The sequence below is a fragment of the Biomphalaria glabrata genome, chromosome 11 (genome assembly GCF_947242115.1).
Source record: "Biomphalaria glabrata chromosome 11, xgBioGlab47.1, whole genome shotgun sequence".
In the NCBI taxonomy this organism is placed as follows: domain Eukaryota; kingdom Metazoa; phylum Mollusca; class Gastropoda; family Planorbidae; genus Biomphalaria; species Biomphalaria glabrata.
In genome coordinates this window covers 8,520,608-8,547,454 of record NC_074721.1, presented here as the reverse complement: position 1 = coordinate 8,547,454, position 26,847 = coordinate 8,520,608, and the positions used below count along the sequence as shown (strand labels likewise).

Sequence of the window (26,847 nt, the reverse complement as noted above, 5' to 3'; positions counted from 1 at the left end):
GTGAATCCCTCCACTTCCTGCAAGGCAGAAGGTTTGGTTTTGGTCCACCCCTGATATTTTATTTCCCCAATTACCCATATTAAGAGAAGTACTAGGAGAAAAGATTTCCTTTGTCCCCCAAGCTACTATATTTGTATTTTGCAAAACTGGTAATTATAAAAGAATGTTATTGAAAGAGATCCGTAATGAATGCATGATTTGATTATGTATAAAAAAAAATGTTTTAATTCTAGAAAGTTTGTAAAGTTTCACTTAATTTCTTTTCAGCTTGTGCATGCAATATGTCTAACACTTTGTCATGTGACCCAACATCTGGTTACTGCTCTTGTAAATCTGGTTGGCAAGGTTCTACTTGTAATGTAGATGTCAATGAATGTTTAGATGCCACTAAATACAACTGTCCACCAAACTCCAGTTGTAACAACACATTAGGTGGATATGAGTGTCTGTGTTTACAAGGATATTACAAGAATACAAGCACTAGCAAATGTGAAGGTTAGTCTACACATTTTAATAGAAACACTAGATTATTAAATGTGTCAAATGCACCTAGCTTAGGTTTCTGACTTCTCCAGTTTATAATTTACTAATTAAAAACTGCATATATATTGTTCTTCAGACATTGATGAATGCATAGACAAAAACACTTACAAATGTCCCAACAACAGTACTTGTGTTAATACTGATGGTGCCTACTTGTGTGATTGTGTCAATGGATACTTTAAAAATGACACTCTTAACATTTGTCAATGTAAGTTATTGCCATGGGTCATGTTTTTTATTTAATGGTAATGTATTTTATGCGATATCAAACTTCATAAGACTATCAACTCAGTTCTGAACACTTATTAAGGGAACATTTTCCAGAGTTATACAATTATAATATTTTCTTAATTATCCTTGAGGAGGTGTCTTACAATTTGTGTATTTCACATAATTACGTACTTACTTAGACTTAGTTCCTCCTGCGCCATTCGGTGCATTATTATTATAGCTTTTATATAGCGCTACTTTCATGCTTATGCTCAGAGCACTTTTTGGTCCAATCTCATTTGTGGACCAGTGGGGGGGAGGGGGTATCTAGAAGTTGGTTTTCCGTGCCTTAAGACGCTCAGTTAACACAACTCTGCCCGAGTCAGGTGTCAAACCTCGTGCCCCCTTCTAGGTAGCCAAGCCAAGTTCAAGCGCACTTGGCCTCTCGACCATGCTTCCCATTGGGCATCGGGCGGCAAGCTGTCTCCATAAAAATCTGTCACTGGCATTGCCTGTAGCCTCCTCCCACTTTGTGTCCACTATTCTGAGGCTGAGGTCCTCCATGAAGGTGTGGCACCAAGTTATACGAGGATGTCCCTGTTTGCGCTTTTCTTGTGTTGGTCTCCATGTCATCGCAACTCTTGGTATGCATAGTTTATTTTGTCGGAGAACATGTCCCGCAAACCTCATGCAACGCTCTGTCACAACCTCACTAATTGTTCGACTCCCAGTTCGGCATAGGATTTCCTTGTTTGAGACTAGATCTGTGTAACTGTGTAACATGTTTCACATGCATATGTTGCTGTTGTGTGGAGGGGGGAGGGTCACAGTCAAAAAGAAACATAGGGTATATTGAATTAAATTAAATGGTTTTTCTATTTTATTTCTAGGTATTAAAACAGCTATCTAAATTGACTTAGCATAACTTTTATTTATGGAGAGATGTACAAATGGACTGTTTAATTTACAGTAACTATTGGGAGTGCTCTAGTAAAAATAATATTTAACATCTTTTAATTATTGACATTTCAGTTGTAAGTATGTAACAAGCCATAATTAAATGTTGTTTTTTTTTTTTTATAGCTATAAGTCAGCAGCTATTTAGCACCACCTTTAATTATAGTCTAAATGGTAGGAACATAAATGACACCAAGTCTTCTGACTACCAGAATTTGACAAAGGAAGTACAGATTACTGTAAGTACTGTACATTATAAACATACAAATGAACATTTTAAAATAATTTATATAGACTTAAATAAATTTTAATTAAATTTAGACGTAAAGAAGTATTAAATTTCATGCCATATTTTAGTTCCTGTGTCCTATTTAACATTTGTATATGAGGCTATGCAAGTCACACGGTTTTTAAATAGTGATATTTTGAGCTCTCTTTTGTTTTAAGTTAAGCATTTAATAGTTTAATTCTTTAATTAAAAGCGTAGACATTTTTTTTTGGTCAACTATCTGAATATTTTTCTGAATTGATGAATGTGAACTGATGTAAACATGTTTAAGGAATCAACACTCTCGCTATAATAAGTTCAATGTGAGTTTCATCTTGCATCAGAAAGGTTTTACATAAAGTTACAACTTTCAAGGTGATTTTTTAAAGGAGGTGGATGTTTATTTTCAACTGTAAAACATCTTCACCATGTGAAAACAAAACTATATTTTTTATATGAAATAATTACACAATCTGTAAATTTGTAAAATGTTCTCCACAGCTACTAAAGCATTACAGAACATTTTTGAAAACACTCAAAGATATAATAATACTCTTATTAAGGTAAATATATATATATATACAATTTTGGCAGTATAAAAATAAAATAGTGGATATTTGTTTTACCTGTACATGATAATCTTAAAGAAAATAAAATTGATGTAAATACCAAATTTTTAAAATGATTTGTTGATTTCTTTAAACTATTTTTGTGCATTCATTTATTTTTAGCTTTAAATTCTTTTTTTTGATCAAAATCATTTTGTATCTTCATTTATTTATTATTAGGCAAGGAAGTCTTGTTGTTGATTATAAATTATTATACGATTCTAATGAGGATCCTGCATTACTAGTTGAAGCAGTGAAAGTACTTTTATCTCCAGTCCCTATTACCTTAGGGGATCAGAGAGTTATAGCTTCTTCAGTGATAGTTAATAATACACAGACATGTAAGTTTTTATTATTTATTGCTTCTTTTATTTTTTCTAATTAGTATTATCTATTAATAATTTTGTATTTAAAAAAAAAACTGAAAAATTTGCCGAAATGCTAATTTATACAAAATGCAATTTTAGTCAACAGTACTTCAAGCCCTTGTCAAATAAGAGAACTTTTATATAAGTGTTCAGCCACTGAAGTTTGTATTGAAAATGAGACAGCAGCAACATGCAGGTATGTAAAATATTGTTTCTGAATTATTTTAGTTTTAAGCGTAAGATACCTAGAAAGAATTCAAATCAGCAAACCTAGATAAGTGGTCATAAAAAGGCCATTTTAAACTTAACAAATTTAGCATTTAAAGGTGGGTTGTATACATTCATTATATCAATATTCACTATATTCACTTCATTTAATACATAATTAGTAAACCATTTCTCCAATTTAAAAAAAAAGATTTTATAATTTTAATAACCTGTTATTTAGATGCGCTGTACATGTGCTGTTTTACAGACATGTTGTAAAATATTTCCATATTTTAGATGTTCCTTCAAAGTTGAAGATAATATACTTCCTAGTCCAACCTCCCGCTGGTTGATGGAGGGTGGCAACGAGGAGGGTATGAGCACTAGACCATCTAGACAATCAGTCCAGCGCGCATACCGCACAACCAGATAATAACTTTTCCTTTTGTGCAGCTAAAATGTTCAATATAAAGAGCAGATTTTTTTTTCAGTGCTAATGTTGGTTTTTTTTTAAGTTAATTAATCTTTACAAATTTTAAGTGAGCTATTTACACAAAGTCTTTAAATATTTTATTTATTTTTTAGGTAATATGTACTTATATGTTTAGAATTAATATACTTGCTATTATTTGAAAAAAATATAAGCATGCTTTTTTTTTCAACAGTCCCATACCATCAAGTAAGTTTGTTTTTTACTACACTCCATTTACTACTATAAAGTAAATAGTTAAAATGTTTTACAAAGCCATATTACCTTAGCCATTCTTATCTTGCACAGCAAACTTTATCAATGTGTTAGACCATAATTCATGTGAATAAATGTTTTTTTTTTCCCAGTATTTTTGTTTAAAAATTTAGAAAACAATATATCAAATCATCATTACTATGAATTAAAAAAATATTTTTTTTATCTTACTTAAGTTCCAACAAGTAAATTTCAGAAGCCATGAATGCAATGCCTGCCATATCTAGTTTGTTTTCTTTTACTGCATGCTTTGAAAAGATCATTTGAATAATAACAGTAGTTAGAAAATCATATTTGAATTCACCATCAGAATAACATACTTCAAGTAAACAAGTATTTTAAAGTAAATTAAAATGGAAATTGCAATTCTTTTTTTGATGACTAAATTTTTTAATTAATCTATCTTATTCTTCAATGATTACATTGATGTAAATGCAGTGTTGTTTTTTTTGTGATGGTACGCCACCAGTACAGCACCTTTTTCAATGTCAGGAAAAAATTATACTTTTCTTGCATTTTAACATGTTTATTATTAATTTATTAGTTAAGTAGTTAAAAGTTAGGCGATCGAGTCCGACACAATGAGCCTAGTGTGTGAAGTCTCACCTTCACATATTCCGGGTACTTTAGTCGAACTGTTGGGGCACCAATCATGATCTGGTGGGTCAACCGTCTTTCTTCAGTCCTCTTTGTTGTTTTTTTTTTGCATTAAATAGAGTCTGATTCTCTTTCAATGAAAAGCCCTTCCATTCTTTAATGTTGCCTTGTGATATGGCCAAAAAGTTTTATAGTTTGCATTTTTAGACAGTTGTCAGTAGCTCACCTTGGAGTTGATTGCTAATTTGATCTTGTTTCAGATCTCCTCATTTGTGATGTGACCTTGGGATTTTTTTTTTAAAGCATATATTGTCAGTCCAATTTCTGTAAAAAAATATAAAAAAACTTGATTTAATAAATTGTCCATGTTTTGTATAAAAAAATAGGCATGCACAATAACTTCAATACCTGAAATGGAGTACTGAAACAAATTATTTCAATCAATAAAAATCACAAAGTTTTAATTTTTTTAAATTATCATTTATTTTTATTTCAATGAAATGCTTAGTATTGAGCTACAAGCTACTGCTAGATGATTGACATCTTTTCTAACATTAGAAAATGTTCTTAACGTGTGTAATGCAGTGCTTGATTTGACACCTCATCACAGAGTAAGCAATATTTATTTCTTTATTTACTCTAAACTTAAACTACCATTATCCAATTTGAAATAGCTGATGATAACAGATTGACTATTGGACTGGCTGTGGGCATCCCTCTCTTCTGTCTCTTGTGTGCTGTAGTTATTGTAGTTGTCTGTCTCTGGATTAGACACCAGAAGAAAAGAACGGGCAGAGATGACAGTGCTGATGATGAGAGGTAGGTCTCCTTGACAGTTCACTGTTTCTTTTCTACATTAATCTAGCAATGTGCTATCTTTTTGGTTATTTGTAAAAAAAAAAAATCTCCTCTTAAGAAGGTCTAATTGGAAGTTACAACCTGAACAGTTACATTGAATTTAAGGATCCTGAGATTTAAGACCCTTCATATTAATAAATGAAATAGTTATTTGTTTAATAGGAAAAAGTGTAAAAGTTATCAAATCTAATGAATCAAAACAAAGAAAAGGAATTTTGGAAAGTAGAAAATATAAGTTAGTAAATAAAAGAAACTCGTCTTTGGTGTCACAAGTTGATCAGAGACAACCTGATTTAACCTTGAACCTTGGGAGGGAGGTATGGTAAAAGAAGAGAAATGAATTCGTACAGTTATAGATTCTTTTCCCTGATCATAATCATAATGGGTCCCTTGTCTATAAACTTTTTTTGTTAGGTCAAAACTTTTCTCTGATATATCATTTGTAACACTTTTGTTTACAGTTAATGATTATTTATATTTCTAGCTACTTCCACCAGCCATTTGCAAGTGCATTGCCAACACGTGGCATCTGGGACAGGCGATCTCATCCTGGCTCCTACCTTAATGAAAGACTTTCTGCAGTCTCTAGCGACTCAAGTTCTGGTCAGATAGCTGTGCGTAAAAAACACCAGTTTGATGATAGCTATAAGGACTCACCTTGGAACAAAGGCAAGAAAACTGAAGGTCAGGAGTTTATCTATTACTTCTATTTTTTTGGTCATTGTGTTGTATTCAAATATCATACCTTCTTACATTTTCTAATGGTCTTTCACATGTTTTTTGGCCGTTTAACAAATATGAGTGTTAAAGTTTAACACATGTATCATGATCAAATTGTTGATTCTCAAATGTTTGTATTTGTTATAGATGATGATCAAGGAAGATTTACTTGGGATTTCTTGTACAAAACTCTACAAATTGATGAAGTATGTATTGTTTTTTTTATTCATTACAATTAACATCATTTACTTATTTTTATAATAATATTAACTTTTGAATTAGGAAAATGCTAGATTTATGTGTTTTTAAATTTTTTTAGTAATTTTTTTTTAAACATTTTTATTTTTTTGTTTATTTTCAGGATTTTCAAATCCCAAGACCACAGTTGGATCCAGTAAGCACTTCCTTTTTTTTTTATTTTCAACTAGAATTTTTGTTTTTACTAGTTACAATAGCAACCAACCTTTCATTTTTCTAATGTATGGATGTTGTTGTGAAATATATATTGGCATGTGATCTCAGGCATTTTGCTAGCTTAATTCTTGGTATAAAGTTTTCTATGCTTTGCAATGCATCAGTTGCATTTAGCATGGTTATAATTCGTAGTTCAAATCTTTTATTTTCTGATTCTGTCTCGTAATATTGTGTCTGATATTAGTCAATAGTGAATCATTCCAAGTGGATTGTTTCCTTTTACTTCTAAATTAAATGAATTAAAGAGAAAATAAATTACCACCCTAGATAACATCTTTACAAAGTTCCAGAAGATATGCATCTAGTAGTTTTTACAAATCCATGTTGCTCTTTTCCTAACATTTTTAAATTGAATTTATTTTAATAAAAAAAAAAGTTTTCTACTGAATAATTTGTGTTTATGCTATATTGTTGTTCAGTAATATTTCTCCTGGAGATTTCCCTTTTCTCTGACATGATTTAACTTGTTACAGTTTTCTGTAGGATCTTGAAATATTGGAATTGTTTGGTGTCAGGTTCACTGTACAAATCTTCCCTAACAATACTCAGATTTATTGGTCAGTGCTAGTCTCCAACAAGTTTCTAGACTTCACTAACATTGACCTCTGTATAATTTTCTTTTTTTATTTTGAAATTATCTTGATAACATTAAGTTTAATAGGTTTGTTTATAAAATAAAATAGAATTTAAATAATTCGGGTTAGGCAATAAAAGTTAAAGGTGTTAAAAAAAATTTTGAGCTTTTGATTGCATAACAACTAAAGCCACCTCATTTTGTTTGACTTGTTGGATAATATTGTTATGATCCTCACTATCCAGGCTCCTTGTAAACACTGCTCCACATAACAACCAATTCAAAAACAACAAGAGTTTCAAAATAATGTGATACTTTAATAAGTAATACTTAACAGTCAATACTACATAATTGGCAATAGGATACACTGGTTCAAATGCTTTACTGAAGACTGTCTCTTTATCTCATCCTGGACTTGTACTACTTCACTCAAGAACTCATTGTACCAGACATGCTCCACTGTGGGCAAACAGTTCTGGACTGAACTCTTACACACTCTGTCTATGGTTCCTGAAGGCTATTTTGATCACATGATCATATCACGGGTCATATTTACATGTTGTGTTCATACCAGTAGTGACCCTTGTCCATTGACACAGTTGACTGCTAAATATCATTCTGACCTGTATAACTGGCCTGTGTCATATGTCAGCTGATCACACACATTTAATCTTATTGTTTCTCCAATACAGTTGCAACTATGTAATTGAGAGAAGCCTCTAGAATATATCAAACTTCAACTGTTTACATACCTGTGTCTTATATATCTTCAAAGTATTGAAAAATGAAACTTTCAAAATATTTTTTGCTTTTATCTATTAACCTTAATTTTGTTTGTGTGTTTCTTTCAGGGTTACACTTCAGACATTTAGCTTCATCTCCACCAATGTTCTTTCCTGCTGCTCTTGTTGATATACAGTTCAAACTTGATTTGTTTATATATTAGATCATGTAACAAACTGCTTCTTGTAAAACAATGCCTTATACACGCAATTTATATACATATCTTATAAATATATTTATTTATCCAACATTCCATTATATTTGAAGATACCAAAAGTTGTATTAATGATTGTGATGAAGTGGTTTTTTTTAATGTAACATGTTCCTAAGTGTAACTTCACATTTATTTCTATTGTATAAAGTAGTTTTTATTTATACTGTATTTATCTCATATTTTTCATTTATTTTTTTTATTTTTTTTTTTAACTAATAAATTTCACCTATTATTTTCTATTGGCTTATCCTTTACGGGTAAAGAAGGTAAGCATAATCTATTTATGAAAGCCTTATTTATGATTCATTCATTTAATATGGATATTGCTGGCAATATACAATTTTTATTTATATCTTCTTGAAGATTTTGTTGTAGATATTTTCTTTCATTGATTTCATTGAAATATTATTTTAAAACTAAAACATAATTTGTAATTATAATTCTATATTTATAAATTGTGCACAATGCTTAGATACATCTCATTTAGAGATTTAAATTAAAGTTTTATGACTAAAAAGTTAACAAATTAATGTCTTTACAATAAAACTTTTCAAGAAATTTGCTTCCTTGAATTAAAAAAATCTTCCTAGTTTGCATTTAGTTTTCTTTTTTCTACTACAAAAATGATAATATTTTCTCTTATATTTCTAATGAGAAACTTTATTCTCTCTGGAGCTTGTTTCTACTTGATCTTTTGTTCATTAATTTAAAAACTAATTTGATGTTTACTTGATTTATTGTTTACAAAATAAGAAACTGTATGAACTTGTTACTATTTCTTCTTTGTTTTTCCTTGTGATGACTTAGATCTCAGCGGATGTATACATGAATGTGTGACAATACAATTGTTATATTTTTTATATTGTTGACCCTTGTTATATAGAGGAGAGCATATTTTTTTATACCAATAATAAAATTGTTATACATTAAAGTTGCCTTTTGTTCTAATTGTGAATCTGACAACTAGTATATTCTTCAGTACACGCAATTCTTCTGAATCCTTGTAAGCTGTTTCATTATTAAGCTCATTGCAACTAAATAGTTTAAAATAGTACAAGATGTAAATGCACAAGGAAATTAATGAGATTCTTTCACCATGAAGGCCCAATGGCAAACTCTCCCATCATCCAATAAAACTAATACAAAAAAATTCTTTAAGAAATATATTTTGTTTTTACAAATCAACAAGAACATGAAACTAAAAGGCTCTATAACCTTGGTTAAACAAAAATTAGAATATGCATCCTTGGGACCTCTCAAGAAAATATAAATAAACTAGAACATATTAGAGCTGTGATATTTATTTAAAAAAAAAAAGAATGTTCAATTTTGACCAGAGGAACACTAATGGTAAATTTAGAGACACTCAAAGAAAGAAGACTTGAAAAAAATATGTAGCAATAATTCGTAAAATACTGACAGTAAAAAAAAAAAAAACCCTAGTACACAAAGAGAAAGGCACATCTTTTACTCCATAGACCAAAACGTGTGTTCCTTCTCCCCTAGTGCCAGATAAACCAATGACTTGGCAAGGTTTAGTCTCTAATGAGCGTATGCTTGACTAGATTGACACATGGACTTGAAACTATCAAAAAAATCAAGCAAAGCATTAGGGTTTATCAAAAGAAGTTGCTATAAATCAATTAAGAACATAAAACTAAAATGTTATTTAACCTTGGTTATCTTTTATAATACAGACGTTACTTCAAAAAAGAAGATGATTACGTCCTATGCGTCATGTATTTAGTCATGCATATTAACCAATGACCTAAATTCTGCCAAGTCACTGGTTTTCCTGGCTAGCTCAGGCAACCCATTCCATGCTAACCAAACTGATATATGGCATAAAAAGTATTGTTAATATGTCTTTTTTTTTTTTGTCAAAATGTGTGCCTTTCTATGTTAATTATGAATTAATGAAAGAAGTTCCTATGCAATAATTTTGAATTAAATTTTTTATTGACAACTTTTTGCATAGAGCATCCAATAATCTTGGTTGACCATTTGAGCATTTCGATATGCCCAGTGGCCCATATTGTACTAATTATTCTTAGCTATTAAGTACACTAGTTGTCTGATTTATTTTGATATATGTTGTCGCATCAGATATAAGAAACACTATGCATAAGATAAATCTAGATGGAGAGGCTTGTAAAATGGACCACAGGATCAGGGTTTAAGGCAGTGGTTCCCAAACTTTTTTTTCTCATAGGCCTCATGCCATGTTTTCGGTAGACCCCCTGCTAAGCCTGCAAATTCTTGCAAATTCAACTTTTTTTTTTTTTAAACTAATTTCTAACTGCAGTGAGTTGAAGAAAAAATAATTTATAGCTACATATTAAGTTATAACTGTTGAAAAAAAAATCAGATATAAACAAATTAAAATAACAATAAATATGTATTGCTGAAATCACGAAACACACTGGAAATGTTTGTTTTTTTTTCTTTTTGCAGGTTGATCATCTGTTGCTAGGGATATTATGTTTCATATAGGAATTTGTTGTTCTATGAAGTAGTCCTTCAAACATTAAATATTAATTAATTAATTAATTTGTAAACATTTTCGCAAAAATCAGTTTCACGTCTATTTCTTGATCTTTCACTTGTGGCTCAAATTTAAGTCCGCGGAGTCCACTAACAAGAGAAGGGGCGAAGGTGAGTAACTGACGACTAAACCTGTAAGCTTCGAGCAGGAAGCGCGCATTAGCCCTGGCTCGCTACCCACCCAGCAGAAGGAAAACTTAATTCAAAAGTCTGCTGCCTTGCAACTAAACCCAAACATGGGAAAGGTTTTGTGGGTAAACCCTGAGAAAAAATAAGGAGCCAGCGACCCTTAGGCAGTTTGCAGCACACAGCGCTACACCCTGTGACGCCACTGATCCCAAACTGTATATGTCGGTTTCAAAGAATTACATGAGAAGCTTTTAATGTTATAACTCACACCACCGATGTGCCTTTGAACTGTATTATTGCTTAAAGAAATTGGTTTCGTTTATGTAAAACAGTTTTTAAAACTACAATGGATCAATGTGTTTTCCGTATTTTGCTATAAGTAAAGAGATATTGTAGGACGCCTACAAACCATCATCTTCTCTATATGATGTCGAAGAGAAGTTTTGTGGGTCTGAACTTTATTTTTGAGGGCTCGAAAGTTTTTCAAATCTTTATCTACTTTGTCAGGGTGGCTTGGTCTCAGATGATCCTTCAGCGTAATTAGTTTCATATCGGTATAATTGGTCACTTAGGCAACCGCTTGTTTGACAAGGAAGGAATGAACCATTTTAAATAATCAACGCCGAACAGTTTACATTTCTTTTTGTTAAACATTAGTTACATGTAGACAAAATTAAGCTATTTAAATAAGTATTGAAATTAAATATAACAATTTTTTGTTTGAATAGCAGGATAAATATCTAAAGAGTTAACTGTAGTAAAATTCATACATTAGTGTATGAAATAAATAAATTAATGGGATGTAAAGATTATATTAAGTCACGAACTGCTTAAATGAAATCTATTATCCTTGATTCCCGTGGACATCTCATAGACCCCCAATTTATTCCTTCACTTTCGTAGACCCCTTGGAAGTCTTCGTAGACCTCTGGGGTCTATATAGACCTCTTTGGGAATCACTTGTTTAAGGGAATCAACATTATGTTGTCGAAACCCAAACATTTAGTACGCAGCAGTGACTGCCCTTACTTGAAAACGAAAACGAAAGTACATAGCCATACCAGGTATAGAGAGAGTTTCTGTTTTCGCAGTTTCTCTAAACTGTATTCATCATTTATGTTCTGTCTGACTAAGGCCGGATTTAAGGGGGAGTAGGCGGGGCTACAACTCCACAATAGAGATGAAAATAAATATCAGAATTTCAACGGCTCAGAATCTTTTACTTTCTTCTATTTCTGAAACACTTTTCTCTTTATGGGCATGTAACCGACAGTCAGGTGCAGACTGGTTATAGGGGCATTCGGGCAAAAGCCCGGTCGACCGGTAGAGCCATTGAAAGGGACGCATGGATGCCACTGTGACGCGTATTAAATTGTTATTGGTTTTATAATACTCTCTTATATACGTGAGACTCTACAGTGTACTACTAATTTAATCAAACACATTTTTCTATATAATGTAATAGCTTACATCCGTATACAGTGCTACAAGTAGGCCTCATCCTTATAGAGCCGAATAACTTAGCGATTAAAAAGCGACATTAGGCCTATATTCCTTGATAGAATTCACTTTATGCATGTGTAGGCCTACAGTTATCAATAGGCCTACATTATCAAACTTATAATGATGTTTAGGACATAACGATGCCCATTGACCGTTTGAGTATTCTAATCTGCCCAGTTGTCCATATTAGATTCTTATATACATTGCCGATATGCCATCTTGGATCCCATTTATATTGCAGGTTAAGTTTGTAAATTTTTCGCTTTGTTTTTATTGCCTGTAATAATGAATATTAGTTAAGAAAATATCGCCAAGAACTTAACTGTTTGATGTCAATAGAAAATAGTCTCTTTGGACCAATAGTCGCTCGCCTTTGAGGGTTATAAAACAGAGGTGTGGGTCTGGATGAAAGTGAAAGAAAGTATTTCAAGAGAAACGAGGACTTCAGCACAAACTAGTATAATATTAGAACTACTACCTTGGCAGAGCAGGAATATTATCAGATGCTGGAGGAAGTTGAAATAATTAATATATAATTTAGCAATTAAATAGAGGGCTACGCCTTCTTTGGTGTTACAAGACATGGACTAATGAAGCTTGCGTGTGTTGTAGAAGAACAGCGACTATCATGTCTTCATTATTAAGCTTACTTTGCTAGTAAAAAAAAAATTAATGAAGTTTTGCCAAAGGCATCGTGAGACTGAGATTACGTTCACCGTCTATCGCCAGTTATGTATGCCTTGGATGTGGCAAAATTGGAATGTCGCAACTGGGGCTGTGTATCCACATGAAATACTGCACTTCTCAAAAATCTTCGGACTCGAAGACAAGCTTTAGCCTATATATCGTCAGAAGAAAAAAAACAGAATGCAGTTGGCCTGTTTGTGTCACTAAAACTGTATTATTCTGCATGTTTATGTCACTAAAGCTCTATTTTTCTGCCTGTTTGTTTCACCGCTTATCATTTGTTTTTAAATCCTAAGCAAATAGCACAAGGTTTTAAGATGGTCCTTGCAAGCCACTTTTCACACATATTTTATATGTATTAATATAACCTTGCGTCACATGTACTGTTTTCTGGATTATTAGGGTGCTCAACAGACCATGACATTCTTGTGCTGTAGAACACGCTGACGAATGGCACAGTATATCATAGTTCTTTTATTTAGTCTGAGATATCATAAGGCCCACGCTCCCCGTCTTCAATCCAAGTACTTCCTTGTTCTTAAAACGAGTTCAAGTTACACAATAGCCTGCTAACCGTATGAATATTTTTTAAATGTTAATATCTGCGGTGTTAGAAGCCGAGGCATCATACGATTCAAACCTCCTGCTTGGTAAGTAGAATGTTTCTTTTCATTGTAGCAGTGTTATGGTAAATATGACTGCCTGTTTGTGTGGTATGAGCTCTGGACTGTCGTCTTGATGGTTCCGGGTTCTAACCTATCCGATGCCATCCCCCGCCGTCCTCCGGAAGGTTTGGGCTTGGATGTAATAATCTTCCATTCCTTAGGAAACGTCGAAATACAAAACAAAAACAAAACAAATCTGAAAATTGTAACACTGGAGCTTCTTATTTTATATCAGCCTCAAGCCCTTAATAAAGACCTTTATTTTTATATTTGAAGTAAGTTGAATTGTCTATTTACACTTTTTAAAGGTTGCAGACCTATTCATGTATAGCATCCAAAGTCGCATTTCCTTTTTCTTATTCTTAAGTAGGCTTATTTACCTAAATCTAAGTCTGCTTGCCTGAAGCTCACAATCACTCGTAATAACTTCATATTAATAGTAAAATCATTCGAATATTGATATGTTGGAGAGTTTCATACGTGGTGGATATTGTAAAATGGAGATAAGTATGCTTTTAAAAAGGTACATGGGTACATGATTATTTTTGCGCACTTTTTGCACTGCAGAATCAAATTTTCTAAGCTCTTTTGTTTGTGTACAAAATAATTTCAATATGTAAAAAGCATTTGACTTTCATAATATGATTTAAAAACTTATTTAAAAACAAATTGGCAACTAACTTGCGGTAGTGAAGGAGATTTGCCACGAATATCACCTGCCGCGCAGGGAGAGGCTGCTAAAACTATAGCTCAATTCTTTTTTGTTTAGTTGGCAACAACGGCGTTCAATTTAGCGTCCTTGACATTTTGTTCAGTTTACGTAAAAATCTCAATTCATCTCATCTTCAACAATAACAAAATATGGATAATAATTGATTGTTAAATTTCTAACATACTTTTAAATAAAGTCGGTTCACGTTTATTTTTACTGTTTAGTTTCCTAATCTGTACATATCACTATTTATTTCGCAAAAAAAAAATAATTGAGAAAGTTATGTTTAACACGCTTATATATATAGGCCTATATATATATTAGAAGATATTAATATCTATTTCGTCAAGAACAAAATGAGAAAGTTTTGAGGTTTTTCATATTTTGAATATTCTTTAAGATTTGAAGAAAATTACACCCAAGCCAAAGCATCCCTCAGCCTAGGTATGGTCCGGGACCATTGAGACCATCGATCAACACTCTAGAGTACTTACCACACGTTAAAGCAACCATCAAATATAGTCTAATATTCTCAGGAACTAGTCTTTAATATTGATAGTAAGCCTAATAATAAACTGGTTTGTCTCAAGAGCGACATTGGATGCACTCATAAGAAAAACTGGACTAGTATTTGCTCTACAAAACACTTTTCTAGCGTTAGATTAATGTGTCATTCCAGGGCCGGCCTTGGATAATCGGAGGCTCCAAGCGAAGTTAATTTTGGCCCCCAAATGATATTTTTAAAATACTCTAAAAAAAAAAACAAAGCTTATATTAAGTGTAATTGTATCTATAAGTTTGAATCATCCATGTAATTATACTCTGGACTGACTTTAACATAATAAATCTGTGCAGTTAGAAATACTTTTGCAAAGCACATATCAAATCTGTATGGTAAAAAGTTTATTTTACACCCAATCTCGGATAAAGCTGAAATTTTGCACAATTATTTCTTTTACTTGATAACATAAGAATAAATTTAAACAAATAACCAATTAGTTAATTAACTGTTAGTAATTTATTATTTTGTTTGGTATTGTAGTGACCTAGTTTAGTTTAGAGATTATGCTAGTTTTGTAAATAAATATATTGCGCATTGTTTTTAAAAAGTAGTGACATAGACAGACGAATGACGTCGTCAGAATACGCGTACATAGGAGAATAATATAGCTAGGGCTTGTAGCTAGATGTATATTACATCTCCTGCTCATTAAAACGACGGATAGACAGACAAGAAGATCATCCCCATCTGTAAATAAACATCAGTTGAAGCCTTCCCAAGTTTTATTAAGTATATTTAATTGTTGCGTTTCTTGAATGTGTTCAGACTATAACACACAAAATCTAAGCCAGGACAGTATCTTGAACAAGGGAAATAAATCGTACTTGACAGATGTGGTGGTATAAGTTGAATTGGCCCTCTTGAGGAATCTTTTTTTTATGCATTCGAAAAAAAAAAGATCATGTAAACATTCACAATGATACCCCTTCATCCCTCCCTCTTTCCCAACTGGTCCAGACAAAGGATAGCGCATTCAGAAAGTTAAAAGCTCAACAAAAACAAATGGTAAAAATGGTATTTCAAATCGTACTTATATATATATTATGTCTAGGTCTGGCGTTTTGGTAATTTACAAGACTAAACTAATTGATACAATTACACTTAATATAAGCTTTTTTTTTTTTTTTAAATATTTATTATATGATTTTCTTGTTACCAATTGTTTTTGCTTAAGACTGGGATTGGTAATTTCGGGATTTTCGGCGCCTCTAATTCGTTGAGGAAAAGTAATGATCTGAAATTCTTAGATTATTAGTTAAAAAAAGAAAAATTCCTGAAAGTTAATTAACCGTAATAATTTACACTCAGAATATCGATTGGTTGGCAATTACACAAGTCTCAGTTGTACACCCCAGGACAATGTAGCCTATACCGCATTGGTCTCTAGTGATAGAGTAATAAAAAAATAACAACATTGATTGGCATTATATGAATAGACAATAGATATATATGGATGGTGGTTTGGTATGTGCTGTCGTCTGATAGTACCGAGTGCGAACCATTCATTCTATATTCTTTTTGCTTTTAACTCACTATATTGGTATATATGTGTTTATTGTTGTATAGAGCACCGTGAATCAACGTGGAGTGCCTTCCCAATCTTATCAACAAAATGTTTTAAACATATGTGCATATAATTTAAAAACTTAGTAATTTAACGTAATTGCTCTTTCATAAGTAGATCTTACAATTGAAGAGAAAGTACAACACATTTTAAATTTGTTTGTATTACATTCATTTAACAAATACCGAAAACAAAAAACACAAAAACATTGATCTAATTATCGTACAAATGTTTGTCTACAGTCAATTACACGGTACTACAAAATAACTAAATTTAACTTAATTATGGTGTATTTTGTTAGGCGTTTCCGAGCAATGTCTAATACAGAAAAAAAAAGGAAGCAATACTCAAATAACGAAATACAAATAACACAGGCAAAAGGCCAACAATAAAAGGAAGTCGACGCTGATACTGAATGTCGAACAAGAAGTTTAATAATTACGAAGGGAACCGTCGAATGTCGTTAAGCTAAATCTCTACGTTCATAAAGCTACTTATCTCTAAAGCCGTCAAGAATAGTCTGTTTACATCGGTTGATATTTCGCTATTCTTCCTCAGGGCCTGGTCTAGTTTTTACTAGTCGCGTCATTGTTTCCCCAATTTACGAAACAAATAACAATTAGCTAATCGTGACATAACAATATACAAGTCCGTTTGCGTCTTTGACTAAAAATTAAAAAAATTATTTCTTCTTCAGAAGACTTCTAGACTCTAGTAACCGATACTTTTATTTCAGCAATCAGATTTTCTATAATGCTTTGGGTTTTCAAGGGACGTGGTGGCTGAGTGATTTAGCGCTCGGCTTCCGAACCTTTGGTCCTGGGATCGAATCTTGGTGAAAACTGGAATTATGAATTTCGGGATTTTTAGGGCGCCCCTTTAATGGGTACCTGACTTTTGTTGGAGGGAAGTAATGGCGATTACTATGACTCGTTCACTGTTGGCCATAGAAACATTTGACCTTAACATCAGAGAACAAAACGTGACAGACAGACAGAGGGAAATACTGACAGCACAAAACCAATAGCGACCATTACTAACGTCATTTCCCTTTCATAGAATTTCATTCTGATATTCTTTCTGGAAATATTGAAACCTGCATTTTTAACTGCATGGAAGGATCACACAAACTTTGTCACTTTTTTTTCTCTATTTATTTTTAAGTCTCCAGAGGGTCTGTCTGTCCACGCTGTCAAAAGACCCTCTGGAGACTTTTGAGACACTATGGAGTGCCTGCAAAAATTACAAATATCATCAAGATGTCATATGAGGGGATGATTTGCAGAATATTGCATGGCAGACAACTGACAGAGGCATTTAAAGTCCAAACAGGAGTGAGACAAGGCTGTTTACTCTCTCCCTTCTTGTTTCTACTAGCCATAGATTGGGTCTTGAAGACAGCAATAGACCAGAAGCGGAACGGCATACATTGGACACTGTGGAAACAGCTAGATGACCCATGCCTTTGAAGATGACCTGGCTCTTCTTTCTCACAAACAGCAGCAGATGCAGAAAAAGATAAATGTTGTTGCAGACAATTCAAACAATTGCAGACAATTCAGCTAAAATAGGTCTTAACAGAGAGAAGAGCAAGGTGTTCAAGATAAAGGCATCCAACAACACACCCATTATAGTCCAAGGTGAGGCGCTGGAAGAGGTGGAAGGCTTCACCTATCTCGGCAGTATCATAGACCACCATGGAGGAACAGATGCAGATATCAGAACCCGCATTGGTAAAGCTCGAGCAGCCTTCCATCAGCTGAAGAACACCTGAGTGTCAGGTTTAGGATTTATTTGCGTTTTTAACTAGCTGTATACTATTAAGGTCCCGGGGTTCAACCTGACAAGAACATCACTCCCACACAGTCGTACATACAGTAAACAACAAGGTGAATAGTTTAAATAACAACAAAAATAAATGAATTTAATTGTATGAAACATATATGTGTATGTACAATGAGGATGATAAATAGACAATTTATATATTAGATATATATATAGATATATATAATAGGTATATATAAAGATATTCAATAATTAATTTAAGCACCTTTGCTACTGCTATTAACTTGTCACCCTGGCTTTATGGTCCACCAGACTCTGACCGACTGGCGTCACAACACTGTCAACCTCGGTAATAGTAAGGTTAGAGCTCAGATAATCGCCAATTCGACAATGACAATGAAAAAAACTGCAATATGTATTTCTGAGACGGCAAGCGACGCCCACAACTCCAACACTGGCACCCTATAAACGAAATAAACACAATATTCTCAACTTCTACACTAAAAATAGAAAGAGTGTCAACCTCATACCACATACAATAATAGATATCACAAACGAATAACTCACCCTAAACAGGGGTCCCAAAAATCCAACTGAATAATAAGTCCGAGAAACAGGTACAGACAAATAACGTTTTACGGGCCAACACACCGTCCGCTACAACCAAACTCAGAGGGTGAACTGCCTCATGACAAAGAATGACCGATAGATGTCACCGGACTTTGTGACGTAGCAAAACAATTCAAAACAAAAAAATACAAGACATTCTCGCCTCGTACACGTACTACCAGTAGAGGAAAAAAAAAAAAACAGAGTTAGGAGAACGAAATAGACACTTGTCTATACTACGCGACATCCCCCCTCCTCGACGAACTGGAAATTTTGAAAGAAATTCCAGTCATCAAAAATCCTATCGAAGACAAAACTTTGTAGAAAGAACAAGGAAGAACAAAAAGATCATAAGTGCATCTATGTCACATTTCAAAATGCAATAATGGAAGACAAAAAAAAATGATGGGGAGTCACCAATTAATGAACCAATGAGACACAATACACGTCAAGATAGAAATCCAAAAACAAAGAAAAGTCGATTGCCTTGACTTTTACGGTGACCCATATCAACTTGGGCCAAGATCCGAGTTATATTACAACATCATATTTACAAATACAACATTAGTATAATATACCAAATTATATTCATGGTAAATAAATACACATTATATTCTTGAAATTAGTATCATTTGCATAATAGAAAACACAAGTTCAAATGTTATAACACATAGAAACATAAGATGAATGGCGGATGGAAGTCTATATCAATCTTGAACAAAGATCAGCCAGCAGATTGTTCTCTCCCTTTACGTGGACAACGTCAAATGAGTAGTCTTGTAGCATCAATGCCCATCTTGTGATACGTGCATTTGTAAAGTTTGTGCTCCTGAGATACGATAAGGCCTTGTGATCAGTCAGCAGGTGAAATGTTTTACCTGCTAAATACCTGTCCAGTTTCTTAACAGAATATACTATGGCTAATCCTTCCCGTTCAATAATAGAGTACTTCTGCTCCCGAGGCAACAACTTACGGCTTACGTACTTTATGGGATGTAACACACCTTTGATACACTGACAGAGAATACCAGAAATTCCTTTATCTGAAGCATCGGTCTGAAGAAAAAAAGATAGAGAAGGGTCAGGTAAACGAAGAATAGGATACTTACTCAGACAAGTCTGCACTCTATTCAATGCCTCCGCACACTCATAGTTCCAGTCCACTCTTATAGACTTGCCCCGACGTAGTAACTCTGTAAAGGGGAATACTAAATCCGCGTAACTCGGAATAAATTTGCTGTAATAATTTATCAGACCAATCAAACTACGTATTTCTTTCTTTGTAGTGGGTGTTTTAAATTCCCTGATCTTTTTTACATTGCTAGGATCAGGTTTGATAACTCCTTGTCCCACATTATGACCCAGAAATTTAACACTAGTGTAGCCCACCTCAAGTTTATCTGGTTTTAGTGTAAAGCCGTTCTCTCTTAGAGCGCAAAAAACATTTCTGACACTCTTCGAGTGTGATTCCCAGTCTTCACTGAAAATACAAATGTCATCGAAGTAGAACAATACATTTTCTACTCCCTTTAGCATACTCTTAACAACCTTATTAAAATGACTTGGAGCACCGCTCAACCCAAAGGGTAAGTAGTGGAACATATAATGCTCCCCAAGAACTCTAAACGCTGTAAAAGGTTTGCTCGTTTCACTGATCGGAATTTGCCAGTAACCCTTTGTTAGGTCCACCAATGTAAAGTACTTGGCTTTATACAACATGTTAAACAAATCTTCTTGTTCAGGAATTACCTCAGCAGGTATTTCAGTAATATTATTTAATTTTCTAAAATCTATACAAGGGCGGAGTGTGCCATCTTTCTTCTTAATTATAACAACTGGCGCTGCATAAGGGGAGTCCGTCGGCCCTATAATTCCCAATTCTAACATGTTGTCGATTTCTCGCTTCACTTTCTCTTTCATATGAATGGGCACCGCATATGGTTTCAGAGCTATAGGCTTCTTATCAATCAATTTAATTTTAAACTTTTCGACAGTGGCCCTGCCAGGAACATTGGATATAATGTCTCTATACTCTGTTAAAATTTCATTTACTTGCATCTTTTGCATATGGTTCAAATTGGGGTTAATTTTGACCTGTGTGAAGACATCCTCGTGAATCTTCTCTTTCTGCGTAATTTCTAGCGTTGGAATGTTAGGTAGCATATCATCATTATATTCATCCTGCTCAGCAACGTCTTCCTCCCCTACAACTGAAACCATATTAGCTGACAAAAGTTCATTTCTATTTTCATCTGCAACAATTAGATTATCTCCCTTCTTTACCCTACAATGGTATTTCATAAGTCTGTTTATATGATATATCTTTGTCATATTTTCTTTCTGGATAACATAATTAAATTGGGAAATCTTGTTTAGAACCTTATACGGGCCCTGCCAAAACACGGACAGCTTACTGTCTCTGTGTGGTTTGAGGACTAAAACACAGTCACCCACATTTATATCACGCCTCGATGAGTATTTGTCATATTGTTTCTTGTATTTGTTTCTGTTTGCCTTACTGTTGAAATTAGCAATAGCAGTCACCTCAGATAATCGTGTCTTCAAATCCAGTAAATAACTGAATACGTTCTTGTACCCATTTTCCTCTTCGTTATTTACGAACACTTGCTTTAAGATAGCCAAAGGGCCCCTCATTTGTCTTCCGTAGACAAGCTCAAATGGTGACATTCCCGTTGTTTCGTTAGGAACCTCTCGGTAGGCGCACAGTGCTGCGTTGACTTTCCGGTCCCAATCACAAGGGCTATCCTGACACACTTTCCTTAGAAAGGATTTTAAAGAAGAATTAAGTCGTTCAACCATCCCATTAGAGCTCGGGTGGTAAATGGTAGAATGCACTGGTTTGACAGAGAAAAAATTACAGACCTGATTGTACAATTCCGAAGTAAACTGTGGGCCTTGATCACTTAAAATTTCAGTCGGTAGCCCAATTCTACAAAAAATACTAGTTAGTGCTTCGATAACTGTTTCTGTGTTTATATTTCTCAGTGGTATCGCTTCTGGCCATCTCGTAGCAACATCTACTACTGTCAAAATATACCTATTCTTATTGTCAGTTAACTCCAATGGGCCAATAATATCTGTTGCAACTTTATAAAACGGAGTGGTAATAACATTCATTTGGCCAAGCTCCACTCTGTCACAACGACGTGGCATCCTAGCTTTCTGACAAATATCACACGACCTCACAAACTCTTTTATGTCTCTATCTAAACCTTGCCAGAAAAAATATTTGTAGATTTTACTTTTAGTCTTTCTTAATGACAAATGTCCTGCCAACATACTCTCATGAGCGGTTTTCAACACAATTTCTCTCTTAGCTGAAGGTACAACTAACTGTCTTTCTTCCTCACCAAACTTTCCCCTAAACACTCTGTACAATAGTCTATCAAACACTTTATATTCCACACTTCCATTTTTTTTATTATCTACACAACTGTCCACATGTCGCTCCCATAGATCTTTTAAAGACGGATCACTCAACTGTTCACATAAAAATTCTTCGCTTGTACCTAACACATCTCGACATTCTTCCAATACTCCACAATCACTTACAGTGCCGCCCTCAATGTCCTTATTTGTCATTGACCTAGTTACTGCTGAGCAATTAAACTCACGACTCACATTACTGTCAACATTCCCAAGAATTAAATCTGCAACCGGATCTTTAAAGCAAGCTACGACATATTTACCGACAATATAATCCGACTCAATACTCACACAAGCCAATGGATAATCCCTCACTGTCCCATCAACAAGTTTTAATTTATAAGTACCAGGAATCATATCTTTCTCACCAACTAATGAACTAATTCCTATAACACTCGAACCAGAATCTTTCAAAACAGACACACTTATCCCATTTACTCTTCCCTTTTCAAACTTCAGCTTACCCACAGACTTATCACGTAATGTCTTATCCACATATGAAAAAGTTTTTCTCTTACAGGGGGAAAAATACTCATCTCCTTTCCCTAAAGTACAATTTCCACAATTTTGAATATTGTGAGGACCACTCAGTCATCTATAAGAACCTCCTGGGCCTTGATCTCTGTTTTGGTATGCCCCAGTACCACCCGTTCTACTGTGCCTGTTATTGTAAGAATTCTCGTATGTAGCATAACTTTGTCTCCCAGCACTATTGCCGCGGATTCTTCGACCGTTACCATCAAACTGTCTTTGGTAGCGACCTTGTGATGCATTTCTACTGGGCCTTTGTGTGTTAGTGGAGATTGTGGGTGCGTTCCTGTATCTAACATCAGAAGCAGGACTAGAGTTAAGTTGCGAACGTTGAGGGCATTCTGACGCTTTGTGGCCTCCCCTCTTGCACTTAAAACAAATAATTAAGTTACTCTCAATCCCTGGACTTCTATTTCTCACAGGCTCACGACACGCTGCCGCAACATGCGCACTTTCTTCCTTACAAATAGACACATCTGACCCCGACTCACTACATGCTGCTGCAACATATACACTTTCTTCCTTACAAATGGACACATCAGAACCAGCTACCTTAAATCCTTCTATAACTTCTAGCATATTATCTACTGTTCTGTGCTTGCTCAAAACTAGTTGCCTGTATACGTCACTTGAAACACTTTCTAAGATCCTATCTTTGATCAACAGGTCTTTTAACTCCTCCACCGTTTTACCGACTTCGGCCATCTTGCACCAATTGTCTAATGCTGTTCTCAATTCTGTTACATATCTCCTAAAGTCGTTTTGACTTGGTCTCACGAGATGGAATCTTTTGCGGCAGGTTTCCGCGTTGATATCTGCATGGCGAAGAAGTGCAGTCTTGACTTCTTCATAATTCTCGCTAAGGAACAGACTGTCCCTTAGCATGAAGTTTCTGAGTGCGGTGGTCAGTTTATATGACAACAGCAAGGACCACTCTTTTCTCTCTATTTTGCACCTTGCTGCAACGGCCTCAAAGTGTGTTAGGTAAGCTAGGAGGTCGTCGTCATCTTTCATTCCCTGGAAACTCTTGTCAAGCCTGTCTAAGACATTCTTGTATCGCACATCCCCTGACTGTCCTGCCGCCCCGCCTGCCTCTGGCGCAGACTTTTCTTTAAGCCTAGCCAGTTCCAACTCCTCTTTCCTCTTGATTGACTCCTTGGCATCTCTTTCCATCCATCTTTCGTGCTCCTCGCGTTTGGCCTTCTCATCACGTTCAAATCTCTCTTCTTCCTCTTTCTTCCTAGCCTCTTCTTCTGCCTTCGCCTCTTTCTTTCTAGCCTCTTCTTCTGCCTTCGACTCTTTCTTCAACTTCTCCTGCCGCTCAAACCTAGCCTCTTCCTCTGCCTTCGCCTCTTCCTTATCTCTATCATATTCAGCTTTCCGTTCCTTCACATATTTCTCTAACCTTTCCCCTTCGTACCCCATAGCACGGCCATCACTAATAAATTGTGACGTTACCGTTAACCTGGTTTTCATGGTCTAAGTGCCTTACTGTCTTAAGCTAAATCAACTAATACTATTATTATTATTACTATAATATACTATAATATACAGACATAAGATGTAAACTACAACCTATGAGTGTGTCGTATGGCAAAGAAAGAGAAAACCTATCTGAGCAGTATCCAACGTCGGAGAGAAAACGCCTCACTCCAGGCCGATGCGTAGAAAGGTAGCTGCTACAGGGACTTCCAAACCACCAACACAGGAACGATGGCCTCTAACACCGGTATCAACGGTCAATCCCCACACACTTGTCTGTTGTCGGGAGCGAGAAGACACTCGTCACTCGGTCATAAGTGAAGCACAAAATTACATGAAAGAAAAATTAAATAAATGAATATAAATCACAATTTTGAAATATCAACACCTATAGTCATAAGAAGATGAGTTCAAAATCATAAATGATGAATTTAGCATTGGTACAATCCTCAATATCAACAATCAACACATATGGTAATATGGCGGTGAATCCAAACAAAATGATAAATTTAACAATGTTTCAAGCCTCTGCTACTTTTGATGTCAAAACAATTATGAGAAGTACACAAACAATTATTTTTCTTCAGCAAATTGTACCCAATAACATCAAGTATAAATACAATAAAGGGGTATTAGGCAGTATATAATTTTTTATTTTTTTTTATAAGATAACAAGACTAGATAAGACAATCTATGACCTAGTAGTCACAGCCGGACTCTGAGCCCCCATTTGTCAGGTTTAGGATTTATTTGCGTTTTTAACTAGCTGTATACTATTAAGGTCCCGGGGTTCAACCTGACAAGAACATCACTCCCACACAGTCGTACATACAGTAAACAACAAGGTGAATAGTTTAAATAACAACAAAAATAAATGAATTTAATTGTATGAAACATATATGTGTATGTACAATGAGGATGATAAATAGACAATGTATATATTAGATATATATATAGATATATATAATAGGTATATATAAAGATATTCAATAATTAATTTAAGCACCTTTGCTACTGCTATTAACTTGTCACCCTGGCTTTATGGTCCACCAGACTCTGACCGACTGGCGTCACAACACTGTCAACCTCGGTAATAGTAAGGTTAGAGCTCAGATAATCGCCAATTCGACAATGACAATGAAAAAAACTGCAATATGTATTTCTGAGACGGCAAGCGACGCCCACAACTCCAACACTGGCACCCTATAAACGAAATAAACACAATATTCTCAACTTCTACACTAAAAATAGAAAGAGTGTCAACCTCATACCACATACAATAATAGATATCACAAACGAATAACTCACCCTAAACAGGGGTCCCAAAAATCCAACTGAATAATAAGTCCGAGAAACTGGTACAGACAAATAACGTTTTACGGGCCAACACACCGTCCGCTACAACCAAACTCAGAGGGTGAACTGCCTCATGACAAAGAATGACCGATAGATGTCACCGGACATTGTGACGTAGCAAAACAATTCAAAACAAAAAAATACAAGACATTCTCGCCTCGTACACGTACTACCAGTAGAGGAAAAAAAAAAAACAGAGTTAGGAGAACGAAATAGACACTTGTCTATACTACGCGACACTGAGGATCTAGGGAAATATGTACCACCACCAAGATTAGGCTCTTTAACACCATTGTTAAGCTAAAGCTAATACTACTTTATGGAGCAGAGACCTGGAGAACCACCATCACCAAATATTCATCAATACCTGCCTGAGGAAGATTCTTATGATCCGCTGGCCCGACAAGTTCTCGAATGATGAACTGTGGCAAAGAACAAAGCAGCAGCCCATTGAAGTAGATATCCTTCAGAGACGCTGGAGATGGATAGATCACACCCTTCGCAAGCTTGCATTCACCATAACAAGACAAGCCCTAACATAGAATCCTTAAGGAAAAAGAAAGAGGGGACGGCCCAGGAATACATTGCGTCGTGATTTGGAAGCAGATGCCAAGCAGACGTGGGGACAGTTGGAGAGATTCGCCCAGAACCGAGATGCCTGGAGGAAGCCTATGCCCCAGAAGAGATCACTGGCTGAGATGAGATGATGATGATGATTTATTTTTACCATATTAAAACGTACACAAACATTGTAGCCTAATAATAATAATAATAAGGATTAATGAAGATAAATGAGGAGTACAGAATTTCACGTGGCGCGCAGCCCCAGCTGTGACCTAAATATTTTGCCACATCCATGGCAAACATAACCACTGTATTGTGACCAAATTACAATAATAACTACATAGCTAAAAAAAAATACTTAACTAATGGACTGAAATAATAATTCTTCTTTACAAAAAATATGATTAAACAGAAACACACAAATAAATCATAGATATGTAAATAACTCTTTTTAAATGCATAATAAATGAACATATCTAATGTGGCTAAAACAATTTGCGCCGGAATGTAATTTGCCAAAACGACTAGCACGTGTCATTATTAGCTGACAAAAATGATCTCTTAAATTACCAAATAGAAAG

At 34.5% G+C, this 26,847-nt stretch overlaps 3 protein-coding genes across 8 annotated transcripts in view; 2 read left to right on the top strand and 1 right to left on the bottom strand.

Annotated features, from left to right (window-relative positions):
- Window positions 1-9,057, top strand: part of LOC106059772 (mucin-16-like) — a 172,223-nt gene extending 163,166 nt beyond the window's left edge. For all 5 annotated transcript variants that reach the window (XM_056003652.1, XM_056003651.1, XM_056003654.1 and 2 more), the window contains 12 exons: window positions 268-495; window positions 620-751; window positions 1,837-1,949; window positions 2,480-2,541; window positions 2,767-2,927; window positions 3,054-3,150; window positions 3,827-3,840; window positions 5,178-5,322; window positions 5,846-6,045; window positions 6,229-6,287; window positions 6,443-6,475; window positions 7,981-9,057. In XM_056003652.1, coding sequence (XP_055859627.1) covers window positions 268-495; window positions 620-751; window positions 1,837-1,949; window positions 2,480-2,541; window positions 2,767-2,927; window positions 3,054-3,150; window positions 3,827-3,840; window positions 5,178-5,322; window positions 5,846-6,045; window positions 6,229-6,287; window positions 6,443-6,475; window positions 7,981-8,001 — 1,265 coding nt within the window. In that variant the 3' untranslated portion in view covers window positions 8,002-9,057. The remainder of the gene's footprint in view (window positions 1-267; window positions 496-619; window positions 752-1,836; window positions 1,950-2,479; window positions 2,542-2,766; window positions 2,928-3,053; window positions 3,151-3,826; window positions 3,841-5,177; window positions 5,323-5,845; window positions 6,046-6,228; window positions 6,288-6,442; window positions 6,476-7,980) is intronic.
- Window positions 9,058-13,482: 4,425 nt separating this feature from the next.
- LOC106054754 (uncharacterized) overlaps window positions 13,483-26,847 on the top strand; it is a 154,057-nt gene continuing 140,692 nt past the window's right edge. The window contains exon 1 of one of the 2 annotated variants that reach the window (XM_056003658.1): window positions 13,483-13,639. The gene's annotated coding sequence lies outside the window, so the exon portion shown is untranslated. The remainder of the gene's footprint in view (window positions 13,640-26,847) is intronic. The other variant, XM_056003656.1, reaches the window with a different exon arrangement.
- LOC129921724 (uncharacterized) lies at window positions 19,589-22,690 on the bottom strand. The gene has a single exon (XM_056004303.1). It carries the CDS (start codon window positions 22,688-22,690, stop codon window positions 19,589-19,591), a length of 3,102 nt encoding a protein of 1,033 aa, XP_055860278.1.

What these genes read in the sequence shown, in the direction of transcription:
- LOC129921724 (XM_056004303.1), bottom strand. Translation starts at nt 22,690, where the DNA reads ATGATTCCTGGTACTTATAAATTAAAACTTGTTGATGGGACAGTGAGG.